General features: G+C 33.7%; 1 protein-coding gene across 1 annotated transcript; it reads right to left on the bottom strand.

The window, feature by feature from the left end:
* Positions 1-840: 840 nt before the first annotated feature.
* On the bottom strand, positions 841-2,325 carry LOC120166244 (CBL-interacting serine/threonine-protein kinase 6-like). Its single transcript, XM_039175551.1, has one exon. It carries the CDS (start codon positions 2,302-2,304, stop codon positions 1,009-1,011), a length of 1,296 nt encoding a protein of 431 aa, XP_039031482.1. The 5' UTR covers positions 2,305-2,325; the 3' UTR covers positions 841-1,008.
* Between the last annotated feature and the right edge of the window lie 24,148 nt (positions 2,326-26,473).

The raw sequence follows: 26,473 nt of genomic DNA, 5'->3' as shown, positions 1-26,473 counted from the left end.
TTCGTGATCGTTGTATGAAAAAAAATATAAAATAAACAATATAAATGAAAAGATATTTATTAAAATAAAAGATTAATATCAATTTTAATTGTAATAAAAATTTATAAAATTAAAAATTTTACGATACAGAGAGAACCACAGTTTAAGATCAGAGCCACGAGCCTAACTGACAGAATCCAGGATTGCAGGATCCTTGTACAAACTAACCACAAACCGTTCCCGTGAACAAGTTCATCTCCAGATTCAGACCGCCAAACCCAACAGTTGAGGACAGCGCTGAGTCACGCTGTGCGTTTTTTGTTCGGAAGAGGGTGGGAATCAAGTTGCGTGTATGGGACATCTAAGACTGCCATTCATATTTGACAGCACTCAAAACAGGTGAAATTGCACTCAAGTCCTTGTACTATACATTTTTTTGCACCATTTCCAAGATGACGATTGGTACTGTAGTGTCTCTCTCTACCAAACACCTGTATGCTTTCAAGGGACCCATATAGTATTAGAATGAAGATTCGACGAAACAAAAGATGGAGACTTTTAATCTAGGCGGCTAAAAGACAAGTCTTGGGTGGAATAATTGTAGCCATTGGAACAGTACTAATTGAGACAGCCAAGCCTTTAAACAAATTTGATGTTTTATTTTACTAATTTTATTCATACTCCTATGCGAAAAAAAGTAAATTATGAGTGGAAATATTAAGAACAAGATAAGTTTTAGACTTTGGATACGGCACTGCAAAAGGCTTATATGTTTATGATAATATCACTATAATTTGAAGGAGAATAAAAGGCTGAAATTTAGGACTTTATTTGATTTATTTATTTTTATAGTATTATTAATGAATTTAAATTGGTAATATTATTAACTCAAAAGCATGAGATGGATAAAAACAATACACTTAGTCTTTACATAATTCCTAGTCATCAAAACACAAACAACCAAGACCTACGTAGACATGATGAAAAATGATGCCCTCCTCTGTTTTTTCAAATTCCGTTGAAGATAAATCAAGCGGGTGTCGGGTTCTCCGCCGGCGACGTCCAGACGATGTCCTTAAGCGCCGGTCGGAGCTCTTTGCTGCAAAACTGGTTGTACTCGAGTGTATCGCCGTTGTCCTTTTTAACTTCCACCACCAAAAACGACGGCGTGACGGCAAATATGTCAGCAGCAATAGCTAATTTGCCTTTCCTCCCACATTCTTGACCCTGCAATCTCACCCTTGATTCACTTTTCTTGACGTTGAACTTCACCGACTTGGCCACCTCTTCGAATCTCGATATGACGCTGCTCGCTGGCCTCGTCGTGGCGAATCTAAGCTCTTCTTTCTCTTCCCTTTTCTTCTCTTCGAACAACGGCGACAAATCGAATCCCTGAGAGAAAGAAATGATGTGAAAGGCGTTCAAAGTCTCGGGCTTCGATGATTTGTCGCCATTGAAAGCTTCGAATTCAAGCTCTTCATTGGTCCTAACAGATCTGGGGATTGTTTTTTTGAACCAAGAGGAGTCCATGATCTTTGATATGGTGATTCGTGAACTTGGATTGGGATCTAAAAGCTTAGTGATTAACCTCCGAGCCTCAGGAGAAAACCATGGCGGACACTTGAAATCTCCTCTGTAAATTTTTCTATACATTGCCACCAAGTTATCGTCTTGAAATGGTAAAAACCCAGCAAGAAGAACATAAAGAATCACCCCACAAGACCAAATATCCGCTTTAGATCCGTCGTATCCCTTCTTAGAGATAACTTCAGGTGCAACATACGCCGGTGTTCCACACGTTGTGTACAATAACCCATCTTGTTTCAAGTGTTCCGAGAAAGCACTGAGTCCAAAATCAGTGACTTTCAGGTTGCCTCCTTCGTCTAAGAGCAGATTCTCCGGCTTCAAATCACGGTGGTAAACGCCGCGGCTATGGCAGAAATCGACGGCGGAAATGAGTTGTTGGAAATAAACTCTGGCGGTTTCTTCCTTGAGTCGACCTTTGACGATCTTAGAGAAGAGTTCGCCTCCTCGGAGGAGTTCCATGGCGAAGTAAATCTTGGATTTACTCGCCATTACTTCATGCAAATCGACTATGTTGGGATGTTTCACCATCTTCATGACGGAAATCTCCCGCTGTATCTGCTCCATCATCCCGACTCTAATCACCTTCTCTTTGCCGACAACTTTCATGGCAACGCTCTTCCCCGTCGGAAGATGCCGGGAGTGGTAGACTTTGGCGAAAGTTCCGTGACCAAGCATTCGACCAAGTTCGTATTTTCCATGGAGAAAAGCCGGTTGATCGGTTTTAGCTTTCTCCGCCATTTTTTACGAGGTAAAACTATAGAAATTACTTGAAAGAGATAATTTAAAAAAAACAGAGAATGAGATTAACCAAAGATGTTTCTTTTTCCTTTTTCTGTATATGAGAAACGAATCGATCACCCGTCTTCAACGTGTTTCCGGTGACAATTACGGCCACCGATGGACCGTTTTGAAAGACCACAAAGCTCAGGCGCTCTCAACGATGCTCCTCTCATATCTCTGCATTCCCTACAGGTCTTTTTTTGGAAAAGAAATAAAGAAAAACACGAAAGCTTTGCTCTATCTCTAATGTCAGGAGATAGAAGCTTTTGCCTTCTTTTTTCTGGACGAGGATGAGTGCAAAAACGTTCTAATTTATACAGCGCTGGGAAGCCCATTTTTACCCTAGATTGATCCAACGGTTACTCTTAGAAGCCCGCTTGACATGAAATCTTATGGGGTTTGGCGGCGATTGAGGCAATAGGATTATGACACGTGCAAAGATTTCATCTTTTTCAGTAGAGGAAAATGTGATTGGGTTAATGATACGGCGGGCGACCGTAATTTTTTTTTAATTATAAATATTAAGTTTTATCATATCATACGTACTATATATTCTGTAAAAACGTATATTTATTTAAATGATAATGGATGAAATAGTAAAAATATTGCATACATAATTATTAATCTCATGTTCATTTTCCAAGGATTTGTTTTACTTATAATTCTTATATCTACATATTATTAAAAAAAATATGATATATTACATAATAATATTAATTTTTATTTTTATAATTTTTAACTACTTGATATTCGAAATCAGTGGTGGGACATCAGGGTTAATGGGGTCATAGCCCCTAAAATTTTAAAAAATATAATTTAGATCCTTAAATTTGCAAAAATTTTAATTTGATCCCTCAAAATTTTTAAAAATTCAAATCAAACTTTAAAATTTGTTAACATTCTTAATTAAATCCTCTCCCATAATTTAAAAAAAATCTATTAAGCCTCTCAAAATTTCAAAAATTTTAGTTAGACTTTAATATTTTGGAAATATGTAAACTAAACCCTTCAAAAAAATTAAATTTTAATTTAAACTTCTAAACTTTTTAAGTTTTAAGTTATCAAAAGTTCCATCACTGTTCAAAATAGATTTATACTATTGAAAATATACTTAAGAAAAAGTGTAATGAATTATACTTTTTAGAGAATAATATTTAGAAATTAGTTGTTGATATTTGAATAATAATGTGTAAGTCAATTTTTTATTTGATTATTTTTAAAATTTATTTATTATATATATTAAATATAATAAACAATATTATTTATTGCAAAAATAATATATTGATTTAAAATAGTATAATAATTTAATTATTATTCTTGAGAAAAATATTATTAACTTATTTATACTTGTGTAATTAATTATTTTTTCTTCAGCTTTCATGTTTGATGTATCACATATTTAAAAGAAAAAGATTAGTAATTTATTTATATCTGTGTGAATTGATTTTTCTCTTCTTAATTTTTTTATATCGGTATAAGTTAATTGGAAAAAAATAATCAACATATTAAGAAAATATCTTACTAAAAAGATATGATTAGTCATTTTATAGAGATTAATTCATTTTTCGTTAACTTGTAATTAATTTTATATTGAATGTTTTTTTATTTGAATCAAATATTAAATGACAAAATATTTTTTTAAAATCCAATTACTGTAATACAAAAAGATCTTTAATTAGTTTATATTATCATTTCATTTTAAAAATAAACAATTAAAGTATTCGGAATAAAAGAATTTTCAAAATGAAATAAATAATACTTGATAAGGACTGTTGAAAACAATTAATATCGTATATTTCATTACTTCCACATGATAATTTGCATATTTTTATCATAAATACGAAGAAGACAACACACAAGCTGCAGTTGTAAAGTCCACGGCTGTCCGTAGGTTCAAACATCATTTTTATTGGGTAAAGTACATAAATAATTTCGACTATAGGTCACTATTTTATTGAGTTTGTTGAATATTAAAAGTTATAAAATAGTCCCATAATTAAAGGATGTTACTTTGTTGGGTATCTCAATTATTAGAAGTTATAAAATGATTACCCAACTATTCATTATGTTTCAAACTCGTCATTTTTCGTTCAAAATTCGTCATTTTTCGTTAAAAATTTAATGACAGACTGAATTGGATGTTTGTCTGTTGTCTTAGATATGATAGTCGTTTTAGATTATAATAACAAAGTTTATCATATGTCATATAACATATTAACATTTAGCTCAGACTGTCATCAACTTTATAACTAAAAAAAATAAATTTCGAACATAATGAATAGTCGGGTGACCATTTTGTAACTTTTTATAGTCGGGGACTCAATAAAATAATATTCTATAATCTAGAGACCATTTATACCCATTATTTGTTAATTTATGGTGCTTAGTTGATCAGATTTATATTATTCTTCAAAATTATAAAGACTCGCTTCACTCAATACTTATACAGTCATCCATTATCATCTATGGCTCCAAGTTGATTATGATTTTTTTATTAGATAGAAACAACCTGTCTAACTTTAATTCTTATTTGCAGTTCCTTAAAAATATGTTTTCAACATAATTATATTTATTTTTATATTTATATTAGGTTAAAGTAATTTTAATTTTTTTTTATAAATTATAAAAAAAAATAAGCAATAACTTCTGTATAAACATTGAGAACAATCTAAACTTAGAGGTCAAATTACACCAAAAATAATTTAGGGAAAAAGTGTAAATTGAAGGCAAAAGTCAAAGGCTAAAGTGCGGACAAAAGCTAAAGCTGGGGGGCTAAATTGCACAACATAAAACATATCAAAAGGAGTTAAGGGGCAAAGCTTTGATAAATGCCAAAGTTACGTGTTAAATTGCATAAAGAAAAAAGTTAGCGAGCAAATTAGATATCAAAGTCAAAGTTAGAGAACAAAAGATGTATTAGTCCAAAGCAAATTTTAATTTTGGATTAATACCAAAATAAGTGTCCAAACTATATCACTTTTTCTAAATATGTGCCTAAATTATTTTTTACTCATCACGGTATCTAATGTTATAAATGTTACCATTTTAGGTGTCCGGACTATTAACGACATTAATTTCTTCTATTAAATGACATGTGTCATAATCTTAAAATTTTAAACTCTTTTATTTTTCTTAAAAAATAAAAATAAGGTAAAAGTAAAAAAATATTTCCCCTCCCCGCGTGCTCCCTCCCCTTACTCCCTCCTTCCATGGGCAAAGACCAAACAGGCGATTAAAAGGCCAATCAAATGGTCGGCTGTCACACTCGGTTAAATGACCGATTATCACGATCAAATATGAGAGATTGAGTATTTGGGATTAGAGATTGAAATTAGAGATTTTAGAATTTTGAGTTTGGAGATGATTGTAAGGTTTGTGATCGATCATTGGGTGATCGACGATGTATGGGTGGCCGGAGATGACTGATGGTTGAAGTAAATATGTGCCTAAACTATTTTTTTACTCATCAAGGTGCATAATGTTACAAACGTTACCATTTTAGGTGTCTGGGCTATCAGCAACATAAATTTTTGCTGTTAAATGACATGTGTCATAGTCTTAGAATTTTAATTTTTTTTAATTTTCTCAGAAAATAAAAATTTAAAAGTAAAAAAATCTTTCCCCTACCTGCGTGCCCCGCCTTTCCCTCCCCTTGCTCCCTCCCCTTGCTCTCTCCTTCCATGACAAAGGCCAAACGGACGATTAAAAGGCCGATCAAATGGTCGGCTGTCACAGTTGATTAAAAAGCCGATTATCATGATCAAATTGTGGATTGAGTATTTGAGATTTTAAGGATTAAAGATTGAAATTAGTGATTTGAGAATTTTTAGTTTTGAGATGATTGTAAGGTTTGTGATCAGTCATTGGGTGATCAATGATGTATGGGTGGCTGGTTGCCAGCGAATGGGTGGTCGGAGATGACCGGTGGTTAGAGTAAATGAGACTAGAATAATAAATTTTAAAATTTTAGGTTTTTTTATATTTTTAAAAAAAATTAGGACTTTTTCGAAAATAAAATATTTTAAGTAAAATAATAAATTTCTAAAATTATCAGATTATAACATATATCATTTAACGGGGAAACTAACACCATTGACATCTCAAACACCTAAAATGATAGCGTTGTAACGTTAAATACTGAAATGAGTTAAAAAAAATATTTAATCACATCTTTAAAAGATAATATAATTTGATCACTTATTTTTGTATTAAAACTTTAATTTTTACGCTATAAAATCTTAACTTTCGAGTCGTGCTGAATTTGGGTCGAACTTTATAATTATAATTAATATATTTCAGGTCAGAACAAATTTTGAATTTTACCTTAATTTGTCTAAATTGTAAATAATAATCAAGACTGTTGAGTTAATCGATTGACGAAATCGGCCAAGAGGGGGGTGAATTGGCAATTAAAATTTTTTGTGGAAGCTTTTGCAGAAAATTGAAAGTAATTGCACAGCGATTTACAGTGGTTCGACTTTCTCAAATAAAGTCTACGTCCACTACCTTAGCTATCCACACTAAGGATTTTCCAACAAATTCACTAATTTGTTCTTTCTTTTGAGGCCAAAGAGATAACCTTACAATTCCCTCAAGAGTATACCCCAACTCTTGAGAACACTCTTTTTCCCAAAGAGAAGATTACAAATTTGCAAACTTACAAGAAAACCTCACAAGGTAAGATGTTTGCACAATTCTAGAACAAAGAAAAGAACACTCAAAGATGAATACAATTGAGCACAAAAAGTGTTCTTGAAAGCAAAATGAATATTGAATGAAAATAGGCTTGAAATGCTCAAACTTGAGGTTTGATGCTTTCTCTTTGATTCTCTCTTGATTCTAGTTGCTTGATGTTTCTTGTTATTGATCAATGGCTTCTAAGCTTGCTTAAATACACCTAGGATCACTTCTGAACGTTGGGGATGATTAGATAAGATATTATAGCCGTTTTAGTGTGAAAACATTTAATAAAACAGCTTGGAGCATGGGGGGAATCGGTTCCCCCTTGAAGGGAATCGGTTCCTAAGTGTAAAATTCAAATATTTCGACCGTTGTACAAGGGGAGAATCGGTACCCCCTTGGGGGGGATCGGTTCCCTCCGAGCATACTGGAATTTTCGGAGCAAAACTGTTTAGGGGGGAATCGGTTCCTCCTATGGGGGGAATCGGTTCCCTCCGAGCATTCTGGAAATCTCGGGGCCAAAACCATTTAGGGGGGATCGGTTCCTCCTATGGGGGGGAATCGGTTCCCTCTGAGCAATCTGTAATTTTTGGCTTTGAATTGGTTCGAAATACTTTGTAAGATTATTTTGAAATTGTTTTATGATTAAAACTTAATTTTACACTTAAGTAAGGATTAAAAATGATTTTTGAAATATTTGGAGTAATGTTTTGATATTCGAATAGTTATATCGAATATACTTAGAAAATCATTTGGAAAATCTTAAAATCCATTTAACTTAATTTGTTATATCGAAATATCAAAATGTTTCAACAATCTCCCCCTTTTTGATATAACAAAACATTTTTAGTAATTTTAAGATTTTTGAAATCAAGTTTTGAAATTACTCCCCCTTACTTTAACACTTCTTCAATTTATTATGTAAAACATTTAACACCTTCAATTTATTATGTAAAACATTTAACACCTATTCTTCTCCCCCTTTTTGTTAAATCAAAAAAACATTGTAAAACAAGGTTTTGAAATCATTTAGCCAATTGATTTATTAATTATAAGCTTAAGCTGCTAAGATCACAATCAAAAGAGAGGTTAGCCATTAGTTTCATAAATCAATATTCATAAATAATGTGATATGGCAAAATTGGTCATATTGCTAATGATGATGCAAAAATGAATAAAACATATAAGTTCACACTATTCATAAATCCAAAATCCAACAATCCACAAAATCAAACAATGTTGAAACAATATTCTTTTAGTTCAAAGTCTTAAAGCTAAACACAAAATCAAGCATCCGGATCGGTAGGAGGAAAACGGGCTCGCATAGCAGCCATTTCATGAGTTAGTTCATTAATACGAGCATTGGTTGCTTCATTGTTTGCACGCATCTCCTGAAGAATCTCTAATTGTTGAGCTCCCATTGTGGATAAATGAGACTTTATAGAGGAAAAGCGCGAATCCATTGTAGCATAACGGAAATCAAATGTCTCCATAAAGGATTGAAAATATGGAGGCATTTGAGTCGATTGTTGTGCGTGCTCCTCGGGTTGTTCAGGTTCTTCTTCAGCTTCATCAATATCCCTCATTAATTATTCAAACTCGGGATCTTCGTCAGCTTCGGGTGGAGCTTGTGAAGAACTAGCTTCCGGAGTAGAAGATCGAACCCATGCACCAGTTTCCTTATTTTTGACCCATCCCGCTCTTGTTAAAGAAAGAAGATTGATTTGTTTCTTAAGAGGAAATGAGGCATCTAGACCAACTCGGAGTTCAGCTTTAGAAAAGAGATTACTAAGGATACAACTGTAAACTAGTGAAGAACAGAGTTTCTTATTTGGCACTAGGTTAATGGTTTCAATAATTTCAGCAAAGATAATCTCGGAGAGGTTTATTTTTATATTATTTTCAAAACAGTGCAACCACCAAAGATCTAAAGCTCTAAGAGTTGAATATCGACCCCCGGATGGTCGAAACCACCAAGTGATCATGAGATGAAGGAAACGCTCATGGAGATCTAAAACACTTGCACTATCATTTCGTTTATAGCGAGAGCCTAAAACTTGTTTTTCGTTTGATAAACCTTCATTGTCCAAGCCTAAGGCATTGGCTATGTAATCCGGATCAAGATGGAAATCTTGACCTAGGAGGTAGGAACGCACTCCTATGGTTTTGGTTTTGTCACGATTTTTGATACAAACGGCATTACAGTAGAAGATACGAACAAGTTGATGATAGACAATGGGTTCAAGTTCGAAAAGTTTATCAAATTTCCATTCGTGCAAGATAGGGAGATATTTAAAGTTAATATCAACCATAGTTTTAAGAGATGGGATACGTTCTTCCCTAATCTTATACGAGTCAAAATATTGGTAAAACCAATAACGATAATCTTTAGGACCCGGTTGATTGAAATAAGAATTTTGGATAGTCAAGTTAGGATCAAGATTTGGAATAGGATTTTGAGGAATAGGAAGAGGATTTGGTTGACGACTAGAACGACTAGATGAAGACCTAGGACATTTAGGATTTGACATGGTGAAGGAAATCGGAATAGATAGAATAACCTGCAATTTTAAAACAAATGTATGCAATTCAATTAATCCCAAAAATCAAATGAGTCCTCAATATTTCAAGATTCTCTAAATCAATCCTAATGGGCAAAGTTTTTGAAAAACTTTTGAAAAATATGGTTTTGAGAAACAATATATGTATATTTTTTCATAACAACAACATAATTTAATCAAAACACAATAATTTGAAAATTAACATTTTTTTTATTTCGAAAATTTAAAAAATTTTGAAAAATTCTTGTGTTTTTGATGAAATTAGTTGTAACATCAGGTTTCTAATCCCTAAATAATCAATGCCCGATCACTATTTCAACCTAGAACTAATTGAAACTAATCATATGTTCAAAAACAATGAAATAGAGAGTTTAGAAAAATTTACCTTGAAATATGAAGATTGAGGGGATTTAGATGTTGTTTGCACGATTTTAATGATGATTGCAAGTTTAGGAGATGATATTTGAAGTGATTTCCGATTGATATCGTTGATTTGAGGCAAAATGGAGATTTGAGAAGAGTTGAGAGGAAACGGCGGAAGAGAAAAAACAAAGGAGGGTTTTGGGTGTTTTGAAGGTTCTGTCCGATTTTAACAGAACCCCAGGGGGTATCGATTCCCCTGTGGGGGGGAATCGGTTCCCCTTCAAAGGGGGAATCGGTTCCCTCAGGGGGGGATCGATTCCCTCTGCACCAAAATGCTAAAATCTGATTTTTTAAGCACAAAATGCTAAATTAATCTTTTCTAGTGGTATTGGCAACTCATATATCAAAAATTAATTATGTTCAAACAATTAAATTAATCTTTAATCGATTTTTGATCATAAAATTAATTTTCACTAAGAATCTCAAACTCCCCCTAACTAATAGCAAGAATGCAATCAAAAATTATTATTATAAGCATTTTTCAAGATTTATTAAAAGTGCTAAAATTATTTTAAACACTAAGTGAAGATAGGTTGGTCAAACCTAATTCTCTCCTAAGTGTCCAAAATCTTTCCTTGTCTAAGGGTTTTGTAAAGATATCCGCTAATTGGTGCAAAGTATCAACAAATTCTAGAACTACATCTTCCTTAGTGACATGGTCTCTAATGAAGTGATGTCTTATTTCAATGTGCTTAGTTCTAGAGTGTTGGATGGGATTTTTAGTGAGACAAATAGCACTAGTATTGTCACACTTGATAGGAATGGTACCAACTTCAATTCCATAATCAAAAAGTTGTTGTTTCATCCATAAAACTTGTGCACAACAACTACCGGCTGAAATGTATTCCGCTTCAGTGGTAGATAATGCAACACAATTTTGTTTCTTTGAAAACCAAGAAATCAACATATTTCCAAGGAATTGACAAGTACCGGAGGTGCTTTTCCTATCTAATTTGCATCCTCCATAATCCGCATCAGAAAAGGCATGCAAGCTAAAGCTAGAGTCTCTAGGATACCAAAGTCCTAAACTAGGAGTGTCCTTAAGGTATCTAAAGATTCTCTTAACAGCTAGTAAATGTGATTCCTTAGGACATTATTGAAATCTAGCACATAAGCAAACACTAAACATAATATCCGGTCTACTTGCAGTTAGATAAAGCAAAGAGCCAATCATTGACCTATATAATTTAACATCTACACATTTACCTCCTTCATCTAAGTCAAGCTTTGTTGAAGAGCTCATTGGAGTGTTATGAGGTTTCTCATTTTCCAGTCCAAACTTCTTGAGCATATCTTTGACGTACTTAGCTTGATTAATGAAGATGCCATCTTTTCTTTGCTTGATTTGGAGTCCCAAGAAAAATGAGAGCTCCCCCATCATGCTCATCTCAAACTCACTTTGCATTAGCTTAGAAAATTCTTGGGAAAGAACATCATTAGTAGAACCAAATATTATATCATCAACATAAATTTGAACTACTAATAAATCTTTACCTTCTCTTTAAAAACAATGTAGTCAACCTTTCCTTTTAAAAAATCTTTTTCAATTAAAAAATTTGACAATCTTTCATACAAGCTCTAGGAGCTTGTTTTAAACCATAAAGAGCTTTTGTCAATTTTAAAACATGGTCCGGAAAATTTGAATCTTCAAAACCTGGAGGTTGTTCCACGTACACTTCTTCTTTTATAAAACCATTTAAAAATGCACTTTTAACATCCATTTGATATAATTTAAATTCATTGAAACATGCAAATGCCAATAACATTCTAATTGCTTCCATCCTAGCTACGAGAGCGTATGTTTCATCATAGTCTATGCCTTCTTCTTGAGTATAGCCTTGAGCAACAAGTCTAGCCTTGTTCCTCACTATATTACCACTTTCATCAAGTTTATTTCTAAAAACCCATCTAGTACCTACAGTAGATTTATTACTAGGCCTTTCAACTAATGTCCATACTTTACTTCTCTCAAATTGATTTAATTCTTCTTGCATAGCCATAATCCAATGTTCATCTTTTAATGCTTCTTTGATGTTCTTAGGCTCTATGCATGAAATAAATGCAACATAATTACATATATTTCTAAGAGAAGATCGAGTAGTTACCCCTTTTGATGGATCACCTATAATTTCACCATCCTTGACATAGTTGTACTCTCTTGGAAAAGATACTTCCCTTTCTCCAATGGTTGGATTCTCGAGGGGATCATGATTTTCTTCATCTTTTGTTTCTTCCTTTGATGATGACTCTCCAACGTCATGTCTAACGTCATTTGCTTGTACAATACCTACATCATCATTAACAGAAGAATCATTCCTTGGAAGGGGATTATCATCGAAAACAACATGTATAGACTCTTCTACAACTAAAGTTCTTTTATTAAATACACGATAAGCTTTAGAATTTAAGGAATAACCCAGAAAAATTCCTTCATCACTTTTAGCATCAAATTTGCCAAGATTTTCTTTACCATTGTTTAAAACAAAACATTTACATCCAAAAGGATGAAAATAACTAATATTAGGCTTTTTATTTTTGAGAATTTCATATGGAGTTTTCTTTAAAATTGGCCTAATCATTACTCGATTTACAACATAACAAGCGGTATTTGTGGCTTCCGCCCAAAAATATTTTGGCAAATTATTTTCACAAAGCATGGTTCTAGCCATTTCTTCTAAAGTTCGATTTTTCCTCTCAACAACTCCATTTTGTTGAGGGGTTCTAGGTGCTGAAAAATTATGGCTAATACCATTAGAATTACAAAACTCAATAAATCCAAGATTTTCAAATTCAGTTCCATGATCACTTCTAACACTAGTGATAGAGTAACCTTTTTCATTTTGGATTATTTTTGAAAATGTGATGAAATTTTCTAATGCTTCATCTTTAGTACTTAAGAATAGAACCCAAGTGTATCTAGAATAGTCATCTACCAAGACAAATGCATATTGTTTTCCTCCCAAGCTAGTAGTTCTAGTTGGCCCAAAAAGATCTAAATGGATCAATTGTAATACTCTACTAGTTGATACATCATTAATAGATTTAAAAGAAACTCGTTTTTGTTTTCCTTTAGCACAAGCATCACATATTTTATCATTATCAAATTTAAGCTTAGGCAACCCTCTTACTAAGTCTCCTTGAATTAACCGTTGCAAAACACTCATACTAGCATGACCTAGTCTCATATGCCATAACCAACTATCATGCTCATCCTTAGCAACTAGGCATAAATTAGTCATATCAATAGAATCTAAATGCACCATGTAAATGTTTCCTATTCTATGACCAACAAGCATAATCCGATTAGATGCAATGTCAATGACTTTACAACCATTAATTTCAAATAAGACATTGAATCCTTTATCGCATAATTGACTAATACTCAATAGATTATGTTTTAATCCATTCACATATAAAACATTCTTAATTTGTATGGAAGAGGTATTACCTATTGTACCAATACCTTCAATGTGACCTTTTGAATTGTCTCCAAAAGTCACTTCTCCTCCATTTTTGGCATTAAGCTCAATGAACCGGCTTTTGTCTCCGGTCATATGTCTTGAGCATCCACTATCAAGGTACCATGAGTTTGAATTTGTTTCCCGTGCCTTGTAGCAATGCTCCTTTCCCTACAAACATAGATTAATTTTTGATTTTTGGTACCCAAATTCTTTTGGGTCCATATTCATTAGTTTCCAAAATCCTAGTCCCCTTAGGTATCCATTTGTGTAGGATATTTTTATCTTTAGTAGTAATGAGTTCTTTAGGAACCCACATACTTCTAATGATTTTTCCATTAGAGGTTCTTTGGGGACCTCTATGATTGTAGTTTCTAAAACTTTTTCTAACAAAGTTGGATTTTGAATTTCCACCTTTTTCAAAATGTTTTGTTCTAACTTTATCAAAAGAAGTTTTAAGATCATCAATTTTCTTTTGATGATCATCATTGATCTTTGAAAGTAAATTTTGCAAATCTAAATTTTTCTTTTCAAACTCTTCTAGTTTGATTTGCAAATCTTTGATTTTACTTTCAAGATCGTTGTTGGTTTTGGATATGAGTTTGTTTTCATTTTTCAATTTTGAAACATCATTTTTATATTTTAAAAACAATTTCTCATAATTCGAAGCCAACCCATTGTATTCCTCAAATAACTCATCATAAGATAAATCATCAAAATCGGATGAGTTAGAGGTTACCTTGGAATCTTCCCCGAATGCCATCAAGCACAAGTTTGCTACTTCTTGTTCCTCTTCATCGGAACCTTCTTCATCGCTCCATGTAGCCACATGAGCCTTGTGCTTATTCTTTGATTGACCATTTTTCTTCAATTGTGGGCAATCATATTTGACATGCCCCGGCTTTTTGCATTCATAGCAAATGATTGGGTCCTTCTCTTTTGGTTCATTTTTGAGGCCTTCGTTTCGTTTGAATTTTCTTCCTTGGTAAGGTCTCATCATTTTTCTGAACCGTTTGGAAAACAATGTCATTTCCTCGTCATCATCATCATTATTAGAATCACTCTCATCTTTTGTGGATTTGAGAGCAACTCCAATATTTTTCTTCTTCTCCTTTTCCTTTGGTGTCTCTTCAACTTTATCAAGGTCCACCTCATCTTCGAGCATCATCTCATGAGTGAGGAGTGAACCGATAAGTTCTTCAAGAGTTAAGGACGATAGGTCCTTAGACTCGATGATTGCCGTCTTCTTTGATTGCCATGATTTTGGGAGGGAGTAGACTAACTTCCTCACAAGCTTTTCATTTGAGATGATCTCTCCATATGATTTGAGACCATTGACAATCGTTGAAAATCTATCCGTCATAGCTTTGATGTCTTCATTTGGTTTCATCCTGAAATTTTCATAGCTATGCGTTAGAATACTAATTTTTGATTTCTTTACCTCATATGTACCTTCATGTGTGACTTGAAGCTTGTCCCATATTTCTTTGGCGGTTGTACACGATGAAACTCTTCCGTATTCATCTGGTCCAAGAGCACAAAAAATAATATGGATGGCTTTGGAGTTGAGCTGGAACATTCTTGTCTCTCCTTCACTCCACAACCTTGGATGAGTGATAGGCTTGATGTATCCTTCTTCTACGGCATTCCATGCTCCCATGTCACTTGCTTGAATGAAGTACATCATTCTATTCTTCCAATAGGCGTAATTAGCTCCATTGAAGAAAGGAGGCTTGTTGACAGGCATCGAATCAAGACCGGAGTCGAAGTTTGAAGCGGAGGCCATTGATGACTTTAATAATCGATATAACTCTTCCCGAATCGACTCAAGAGGCGATAAAACCTTCAAATGAGTTAGGCTCTGATGCCATTGTTGAGTTAATCGATTGACGAAATCGGCCAAGAGGGGGGTGAATTGGCAATTAAAATTTTTTGTGGAAGCTTTTGCAGAAAATTGAAAGTAATTGCACAGTGATTTACAGTGGTTCGACTTTCTCAAATAAAGTCTACGTCCACTACCTTAGCTATCCACACTAAGGATTTTCCAACAAATTCACTAATTTGTTCTTTCTTTTGAGGCCAAAGAGATAACCTTACAATTCTCTCAAGAGTATACCCCAACTCTTGAGAACACTCTTTTTCCCAAAGAGAAGATTACAAATTTGCAAACTTACAAGAAAACCTCACAAGGTAAGATGTTTGCACAATTCTAGAACAAAGAAAAGAACACTCAAAGATGAATACAATTGAGCACAAAAAGTGTTCTTGAAAGCAAAATGAATATTGAATGAAAATAGGCTTGAAATGCTCAAACTTGAGGTTTGATGCTTTCTCTTTGATTCTCTCTTGATTCTAGTTGCTTGATGTTTCTTGTTATTGATCAATGGCTTCTAAGCTTGCTTAAATACACCTTGGATCACTTCTGAACGTTGGGGATGATTAGAGAAGATATTATAGCCGTTTTAGTGTGAAAACATTTAATAAAACAGCTTGGAGCGTGGGGGGAATCGGTTCCCCCTTGAAGGGAATCGGTTCCTAAGTGTAAAATTCAAATATTTCGACCGTTGTACAAGGGGAGAATCGGTACCCCCTTGGGGGGGATCGGTTCCCTCCGAGCATACTGGAATTCTCGGAGCAAAACTGTTTAGGGGGGAATCGGTTCCTCCTATGGGGGGAATCGGTTCCCTCCGAGCATTTTGGAAATCTCGGGGCCAAAACCATTTAGGGGGGATCGGTTCCTCCTATGGGGGGGAATCGGTTCCCTCTGAGCAATCTGTAATTTTTGGCTTTGAATTGGTTCGAAATACTTTGTAAGATTATTTTGAAATTGTTTTATGATTAAAACTTAATTTTACACTTAAGTAAGGATTAAAAATGATTTTTGAAATATTTGGAGTAATGTTTTGATATTCGAATAGTTATATCGAATATACTTAGAAAATCATTTGGAAAATCTTAAAATCCATTTAACTTAATTTGTTATATCGAAATATCAAAATGTTTCAACAAAGACCTATTTCATCCGCTGATAGTATTTTTTATTTTTTAAAAAATATTATATATTTTATTTATTTTTTAAAATATTTTATTTTTATTTTTGGCTTCACTAAGAAAAATAAAGTGCTAACTTCACTGATTTAAATAACCCTAAACAAATTTACTTCTAAAGAGACCATGTATGATTTTAGGTTAGAGATTAAATTTGAACTTATAAAATATTAAGAGATGAACTTAAATTCATAAAATTCTAAAGGATACGAAAATATATTTTTAATAGAAAATATAAAGAAAAAAATTTAAAATATATGATAATTTTAAACTTTTAGGGAGACGACCACCCTGCGCATGTCCATCTATGCTTCCAAATGCCCAAAGGAGGTTATACTTTAATTTTTATTTTGGGTAAACTATATGTTTAGCATCTAAACTATCGATTTTAGTCTGTTTTAGTTCATAAACTTTTTTTTTCAAAATCATATCTAACGTTTAGTTTTTGTTTCATTATAGTACCAGCAGTTAAAAACTTGACGGTTGGGCTCGTCGATCTCCGCGTTTACAGTCGTTGGTCGTCGCATCAATCGGTTGATGAAGCCCAAACTTTTTAGCTTGCACATTTTTGCCCCCTAAATGTGATTTCGACCTCTATTTTACCGACAAACGCTTCAATCTCCTTAAATCGACGATGGTCTCTTTGAATTTTTCATCCTCTAATCTCCATGGTTCATCGTCTGATGGGCCTGAAATTGGACTATGTTGGTCGGCTCGTCATTTTCTCGTGGTTCATCCTTTGGATTGGACATTCGTCCACCAGAACTATACCACGTCAGCCCATCCGTTAAGGTTTTAACAGTGGTATACTAAAACGAAACAATAAATAAATGTTAAGAATAGTTTTGAAAAAAAAATTAGATAGTAAAATAAATCAAAATTAATAGTTTAAATACTAAATAGATATTCGCTTATTTTTTGTTCTTATTTTGTTTGGCATTTATCTTATGGTTGGTGGTTAAAGGTGGGCGTGGCCACCAAAAAGGAAATAAGTTGACTTCACTGATATCACACACCTCTTACGGTGGCCAATGAGCAATTGTTGCACCACTCAACTCTACAGCCCTCCATCTTCAGTTCCTAGCACCTTCCCATGGAATCTTCTATTTTCTTATTTAATTGGTATAGACATAGGAATGTACACCAAATTCAAACCCGGTAAGTTTCGATCCGAGTCAATCCTATCGAGTCCTTTAAAAGAAAGATTTGGGATGGATTAGGTCTGTTTTCAAAAGAATTATTTTTGGTTTGATTTGGTTAGGTTTAAGGTGAAAAATATATAAATCGACCCAATTCGAAAAAAATATAATTTTATTTTATTCATTTAGGAATAATTATGATAAGACCTCTCTCTATATTATTATTTTTATTAAATCTTTATTCTTTATTAAATAAAACAATATTTTTTATAAATATATTATTTTATGTCGAATCAAATTGGATTTAAAATTTATCTTAAAAGGATGAGTCGAAGGAAAGGAATATAATTTTTAACTCAAATCAAGTTAAGCTAAATTCCAACTTAACCGTCCCATGTCCATCAATATATACTCATACATCTATTTAAGTATAAAATTCAGTTTAACAAATTTAGCTCATATTTACATTATTATTTGTATTTTTATATGATATATTTCAGTATCCAATAATTACATTAAATTTTTATCATATAAAAAATACAAAACTGTATTTAATTTATAATTGAAAAAATATTTCAGAAAAGTAATTAAAAATATTTTAATATTATATTTTTTTTATGCACACTACTCAAAGTCAAACTTAATTTAACAAAAAAAATTCAGACCAAAAGAATGGTTTTTAAATATACTTTTACTGACATTTAACAGATATGAAATAATATTCGCTTAATATGAGAATAATTCAACTGATTTAATCAGAATTATCACAAGATGACCTCAAAATAAGTCCAAATTTTAGGTGATTTGACGTAACCTGTTTTTTTTTTAATTCTCCTGTTCTAACATCCGTTGACCAATATTTCTTGATGTAGTACTCTTTCGGTTGAGGTGACACAAAGGCGCATCTCCGGAGACACGCTTTACCTGGGTTTATGTTGAGTCAGATGCCACGTGTGAAAGGCGCATCCTCGGGGATGCGCTTTCACGGGATTATGCTGGATCGGACATCACGTGGGGAAGACGCATCCCCGGGAATGCGCCTTCCATTAAATGCCATAAATGCCCCCATCCGTTTTCCCCCAACTCCTCCTTTTCCTCCCTTATATAAACCCCCTCAACCCCCTCCCATCCTTCACACCAAAATCATCTTCTCATCTCTTATATAATTCAAATTCTCCAACTATTTAAGTTTTAAATTTCTTATTAGTGGTAAAAAATTTATTTTTAAGTTAATATTTTTTAAATAGTTTTTATATTTTATAGTAATATAATTATATAAATATTATTTTTTATTAAAATAATATTTATATAATTATTATTTATTTAAATTTATTAATTAATTATTTTTTGTACTAATTATATTTTTTTGTCTGCAGTTATAATGGAAAGTGAAATACTGCTGCGATTGGATGCAAACCATATCTCCAGACATTTTAGTGATATGATAATATTTTTTTTTATAATTAATGTTAATATTTATTATTATTTTTAATTTAAATTTATAATGAATTTATATTAATTATAATTTTTTATAATGCATATTATTTAGGAAAATGATCGTATTTTAGAGACTTTTATTAAAAACCCACGTATACCGACACCGCAATGTATTTTGACATATTTGTCTTCTGTTGGGTTAGGGTATATTGCAACAATTATTGGCAGCTGCAAACTCGAATTTGTCCTAATTTCTGCATTGATTGAGAGGTGGAGGCCGAAACACACACATTTAATCTTCCATGTGGAGAGGCTACAATTACATTGGAGTATGTCTTAATGCATCTGGGGCTTCCCGTCGATGGGAATATTATGTGTGGTATGGCGGATGGTGATTGGCAGTCAATGTGCATGGAGTATCTTGGAGCTGCTCCGCTAGAATTTAATTGAGGTAGAATAAATAGATTTATCATGGTTGAAAGCTAATTTTGAAGTTCTGAATGAAAATGCTTCAGATGATAAAGTAAAGGCATGTGCTCGGACTTATATTTTACGAATCAATGGAGGAATATTGATGCCCAACAAATCTCGCAACCAGGTGCATTGTGTGTGGTTGCGACATCTGATTGATTTTGATGAAGCTGGAAGATATAGTTCAGGCTCTGCAGTTTTGTCATTTCTCTTTAGAGAAATGTGTCGTGCGACAAATTATAAGAAAATTGCTATCGGTGGATGTCTCTTGCTTCTGCAATCATGGGCGTGGTTCCGCATGCCTTTCTTATGACCGATCGTCAATGAACCATACGTATTCCCCTTATTATTGAGGTAATTTTCGAACTAAATTTTGATTTAAATAATTTTAATTAAATAGGGTGATATTTAGTTTATATTATATTTCATAGGTGGTCGATGAAAAGAAAGAACTATAGAGATATACCTACTGGACTAGAGGAAATATGTTTACTTATTGATACAAAAGCTGGGTTTGAGGTATGTTTTGAAATATGTTTAAATATGAATATTTTAATTTAAAATGTTAGATATAATTAGAATATTATATTTATTTGTATTGTATATTTATATTTCAGTTTCAGTGGATACCTTATGCGAACGATGAAGTAAAGACTTGCATCCCAGCCCACCTGAGTGGGTCATTAGAGGTATGGATGTCAATTGTACCTCTTATATGTTATGTTATTATTGAGTGGCATCCAGTTGATCGCATGCTCCGTCAGTTTGGTTGTACGCAATATATTCCTGGAGCACCTAGGAATTTAGACGACATGTATAACATAGATAGACGAGGTAAGAAAGATGTTAACTGGGTGGTGAGACACAGAGATTGGATTGCGCTTTGGGAGAACCGGTATGCACAGTTGGCCCCTTGACAATATTATGCTGAAACTGGTCATATGGTTACGGATAACTATATGGATTGGTTTAATGAAAATGGAAAGTCATTTTTACTTTCGGCAGAAGCACGAGGGGTTAACATTCCTAGGCGCCGAGAGAGACGTCCACCGTCTCAATATCATCGTCCCCGACTCGTGGACGGAGAGAAGGCGCTACCAGTTCTACATCAGTCCTACCACAACATCCCTATCCACCGATGATGATGCCCAGCCCTCCAGTTCAGATGACATCTCCTCAGGGGTATATGCCAAGCCCACCAGTTTATATGCCATCTCCGCAGGGTTACATTCCTAGCCCTCAGGGTTACATTCCTAGCCCGCTAGGTTACATGCCTAGCCCGCAGGATTTTATGACACCATATAGAGGTGCATATACGACTATGTTTAATGATCCAACATATGGTTCATATGCATCTTATTTGGCTGGTAGTCCTTCTCCACAGACACCTCAATCTCCATCTGGATCACACACATCGATGCCAATGTTTTCACATTTTCTCAATTTTCTATGAGCGGTGGGATTGTTAGTAGCACTCCTCCAGGGTTGTTATTTTATACAGGCCCTTCAGCGTCATCTACAACACCAGCCGAAGAAAATGCCGATGATGATGATGATAGTGAAGATGAGGAGACTGAAGAACAAATTCCACAAAGAAATCCTCAGCGAAATAGACAACCACCGCCATGTGGAACTCATTCGAGAAGACGACATCGGTGATCCAGTTTTATTTTAATGTTATTTAAATAGTTATATTTCATAAATTTATGTAATTTGTTTATGTTATTTTAATGTTTCATGGTTGTTAGAACAATATTTTTAATGTTATTTTTATTCAAATTTAACATTAAATGTTTTTAATATACAAATTATAGTATTCGAAATTTAACATTAAATTCAACTTAATATTCCAATAATATTCAAAATTAAAAGTTATATTCTAATTATAGTTCACAACACTTAAATTAAAATTAAATTTATCCATACGTATGATTTTATCCTTAACATATACATTAAAACCAACTTATCACTTCATATTTATTCGTAAAAACATGTCGATGCTCATTCCATACAATTTCAATGTCACGACCAACTTATCACTTCACATTTATTCAATTTATCCATAACATTTTATCCAATATATTCAAACAACCAATTGATTACTTAACATTTATTCAATTTATTCATAACATTTTATCCAATTTATTCAAACTTCACATAACGTTTTAATTTAAGTTATGAACTTAAATTTATCCATATGTATAATTTTATCCTTAACTTGCGCGCTTATTCTAAAAAGAACTTAAATTTGGTTATAATTTACCTGATTTCACCATCCATCTATAGTTCCCCGGGGGACATGAGTGACATAATAGGGCAATGATAACATATTCTCTAACAAAATAATCGAAGGCGCCCCCCCGGGAACGCGCTTTCACCACTTTGCCAAGTCCCCTCAGAAATAATAGGTACTGACATGAATAGTTCCCCGGGGGACATGAGTGATATAATAGGGAAATGATAACATACTCTCTAACAAAATAATCGAAGGTGCCCCCCTTGGAACGCGCATTCACCACTTTGCCAAGTCCCCTCAGAAATAATAGGTACTGACATGAATAGTTCCCCAGGGGACATGAGTGACATAATAGGGCAATGAAAACATAACAAAATAATCGAAGGCGCGCCCCCGGGAATGCGCTTTCACCACTTTGCCAAGTCCCCTCAGAAATAATACGTACTGACATAAATAGTTCCCCAGGGGACATGAGTGACATAATAGGGCAATGATAACATATTCTCTGACAAAATAATCGAAGGCGCGTCCCCGGGAACGCACTTTCACCACTTTGCCAACTTCCCTCAGAAATAATAGGTACTGACATGAATAGTTCACCGGGGGACATGAGTGACATAATAGGGCAATGATAACATATTCTCTGACAAAATAATCGAAGACGCACCCCCGAGAACGCCCCTTCACGTGAATAATACCCCGGTTATAGACACTTTTATATGCAACGTATTATGGACTTTCAAAACAAACTTCAGTTCACAAGCTTTCAAATTCTCAAACTTTAAATTTCTCAAAAATCTCATTCCTCTATTTTTTAAAAATGAATCGTCTTTATGTTGTTATTTTATATGATGGAGAAATTAAGGAAGCTGAAGAGGGGGTTGTTTTTGAGTCAGATCATTATATCCCCTTAACCTTGAAGAGAAATATCACTCTTGAGGAATTAATCACAAATATTTCGTTAAATATTCGTGTAGCTGGCCGGAGAAGACTATCTTCACTTCAGTATAGATTTCATACTAAACTTTTTCCACTCACGTATACATCATTTCAGCTTTCCAATGATGATGATGTTTCTATGATGGTTGATGCTCATATGGGGAGTTCACAATCTCTTATTGAAATGTATTCCACTTTTATTGAGGTTCGTGCTTCTTGTGGTCTCTCATATTCCTCACTTTGGCTTTGCATATCATGTTGATCAAGTTGATATCCCGACGTAACTGATCTGTAATGATTTCACATCATTAATGGCAGATCCAACGCCAAATGTTATGCCATAAAGTTTAATAGGAAGACATTCATCAGCAACTGTTTATGATCTCAACCCACGTGGTTTCACAAATAATCCATATGGCAACATCTCTTCTACTTCAAGGGGCAGACATTCATCTGCCAATGTTTTCGACTTACATATGGAAATGCCATCGAGACGTCAGTCTATTCACATCCCACATGATACAATGACCTTAAGTTCAAGGGGAGGACAAGAAAGCGAGAACTTATTTGACCTCAATATTGGATTATCAAAGGAACACTAATCTCTACCAGAAGAAACTCTTTGGGAGTCAGGTGCAGATAGTGCTGAAACGGGATTATTCGTTGAACTTAACTCACCACAGTTTAACGTACATTCTGATGATGATGAGGATGATGTTCCGATAAATACAACACCAACTGAACTTCCTACACATATGTATGGCGCTGATTAAGATGCAATGTACGAGCCTGAATTTCTGGATCTTCCTGATGTTGGCAACTATGGACTTCAGTCATCAGTCAACGAAGGTGATTTACATATTGGAATGGAGTTCTCATCGAAGGAGGAAGCAATGATGGCAATAAAGAGTTACAATATTCGTAACTTAGTTCAGTCCCGAGTTGATCGATCTACCACGGAGAAATATGTCTGCTACTGTGTTCAACGTGACAACGGATGTCAATGGATAACCCGTGTATCAAAGAGGAAGAGGAAGAACATCTTATAGGAACTAACCAGATACAACGATCCTCATACATGTTGTGCAAGAGGTATAAACCAAGATCATCCCAACTTGAACTCCAACATTATTTGTCAAGCAATCATGCCCATTGTGAAGCAAAGCTCTCATATAGCTGTTGCAATGTTGATTTTTGCTATACAGTCACAATATGGGTACACCGTCTCCTATAAAAAAGCTTGGTTGGCAAATCAGAATGCCATTTGCAAACTTCATGGCGAATGGGATTCCTCTTACAACGAGCTGCCCAGTTGGTTTCATGTTGTTCAAATACTCAATCCCGGGACAATTATTGAGTTCGAAACTCAATATCATTACGTGAATGATCGAGTGGTTCGCGATCGCTGCCAATTCTACCGTGTCTTTTGGACTTACCCTCAGTGTATTAATGCAGTCAAGTATTGTAAACCAGTTGTCCAAATTGATGGTACTTTCTTGTATGGGAAATACAAACAAGTTTTATTATTGGCTGTGGTCCAAGATGTAAACCACAATATTCTTCCTGTTGCGTTTGCCCTCGTTCAAGGAGAAGACACTGAGCTCTGGGCTTTTTTCCTTAAAAAATTACGTTTATATGTTGTCACCAGGGAACGAGTATGTATTATTTCAGACCGAGGAACCGGGATAAAAGCAGCAATAGAGTCTTTGGGTACAATGTATAGACCTCCACATGTTTAACATCGTTATTGTGTTCGTCATATTGCTGCAAACTATTACGGAAAATACAAGAAGAACGATGAACGTCAGTTAGTCGTGCGGATGGGTATGTTACTTTTTCCCAATTTTTCTATCATTTTCGTATTACTCATTTATACTTCATATTAACTATTACATATTCTTAATGGCTTAGGTTACAAACTCTTACCTCAAAGGTTTGAGTCTATGCTACAAGAGCTGTTTGGAAAAAATAAGAAGGGGTGCGAGTACATTATGGACATCAACAAAGAAATGTGGACAAATGCGTATGACGGGGGGGTATCGCTATGGTCATATGATAACCAACTTGGCTGAAGCAATAAATTCAACCTTAGAGGGGGCGCGTCATTTACCAGTCACGATGTTGGTCAAAACGACTTATTTTCGTTTGGGTCAACTCTTTGCAAAGCTCGGTGGACAAGCTCTTACTTGGAAACAAAACGACCATATTTACCACCCAAGACTAGTAGCTGATTTACAGAAAAAAAAATGGCTGCATCAAATGGGATGTTGGTTACAAATTTTTCTCGCACTCGTGAATTGTTTCGTGTAACCGAAATGCCACGTCCGCTGCAAGGGATTGAAGCTAACTCTTTCAGAGTTAATCTGCAAGAGATGTGGTATGATTGTGGTTTCTTTCAAGCACTCAAATATACATGCTCTCATGTCATCGCAGCTTGCTCACATTCACATTTGGACTACAAAAATTATGTTGATCTCGTATACCAACTTTCATAAGTATTCAAGGTATATGAATTTGAGTTTCCGCCCATAGGAAACGAAAGAGACCCATATGAGATTCATACTTGGCTTACAATTGTACCAGATCCATTGCTTTTGAGGGACTCAAGTCATCCAAAATCTACTAGAATACATTGTGATATGGATATTCGGGAGAAGTCAACAGAACAAAAATGATGTGGGCATTGTAGAAACATCAGACACAATAGAAAAAAGTGTCCAGCTCTGTTATCATCACATAACCGTTAACCCTTATGTAATTAATATTCTGTTTAAATGAATGTTTTTGTTTCTAATATTTAAATGTAATTGCATTTTCTATAATTTCTCAATGTATGTACACCTAAATAATTTTTTTAAATTTTTATTTAAAAATTATTTTATGATATTTATTTAATATAATAATTAATATTATTTATTATAAAAAATTAATTATTAATTTTAAAATATTATAATAATTCCACCTTCTAAGTAGAGAAAAACTGTTAAATTAAACAAATTAAAAGTAAGACTAAATTGATAAAATATGTAACTATTGAAGATTAAATGTGTAATTATACTAATTTTATTAACTTATGCATCAATATTTTCTTTAAATATTGATAACAAATTACAAGATTGATAACATTTAAATAATTAAATGATAAAATTAATAGATCAATAATAAAAAAATAGATATATACCAATACGTGTAATATTATAATTTCATACATTTTTCTTATAACTACAATAAGATCAAAGCTTGTTTTCATCTATTATTCCATCCGATTAATGTCACATGGAATGGGTGAATGTCAAAGTCCCTGAAACATATAACACTAAAACCTAAATTCGCTCCACCTTTAACACAGATTTAAAAAATACATTCGATAATTCTTAAATTATAATCGAAACACTTTACATAATATATTAATTATTTATAATAATAATAAAAATAAAATCTTTATTATTAAAAGAAATACCAGTGTGGCATCTGATTCAGCATAACCCATATAAAGTGCATCCCCGGAGATGCGCCTTTCACATGTGGCATCCGACTCAGCATAAACCTATGTAAAGTGCGTCCCCAGGGATGCGCCTTTGTGCCACCTCAGTCAAAAGGGTGTTATTTCAGGAAATATTGGTCAACGGGTGTTAGAACGAGAGAATTTAAAAAAAATGAGTCAGTTAGGTCAATCAACCCAAATTTTACTATTTTCATCAGTTCTAAGTCCTTATTTTTATACATTAAATTGAG

This window comes from Hibiscus syriacus, unplaced genomic scaffold (genome assembly GCF_006381635.1).
Source record: "Hibiscus syriacus cultivar Baekdansim isolate YM2019G1 unplaced genomic scaffold, ASM638163v2 tig00111633_pilon, whole genome shotgun sequence".
In the NCBI taxonomy this organism is placed as follows: domain Eukaryota; kingdom Viridiplantae; phylum Streptophyta; class Magnoliopsida; order Malvales; family Malvaceae; genus Hibiscus; species Hibiscus syriacus.
The sequence above is the reverse complement of the archived record's forward strand: the minus strand, read 5'-3'. Positions and strand labels throughout refer to the sequence as shown.

Bases quoted from the DNA above. Each gene is read 5' to 3' on its own strand.
- LOC120166244 (XM_039175551.1), bottom strand. From the start codon at position 2,304: ATGGCGGAGAAAGCTAAAACCGATCAACCGGCTTTTCTCCATGGAAAA.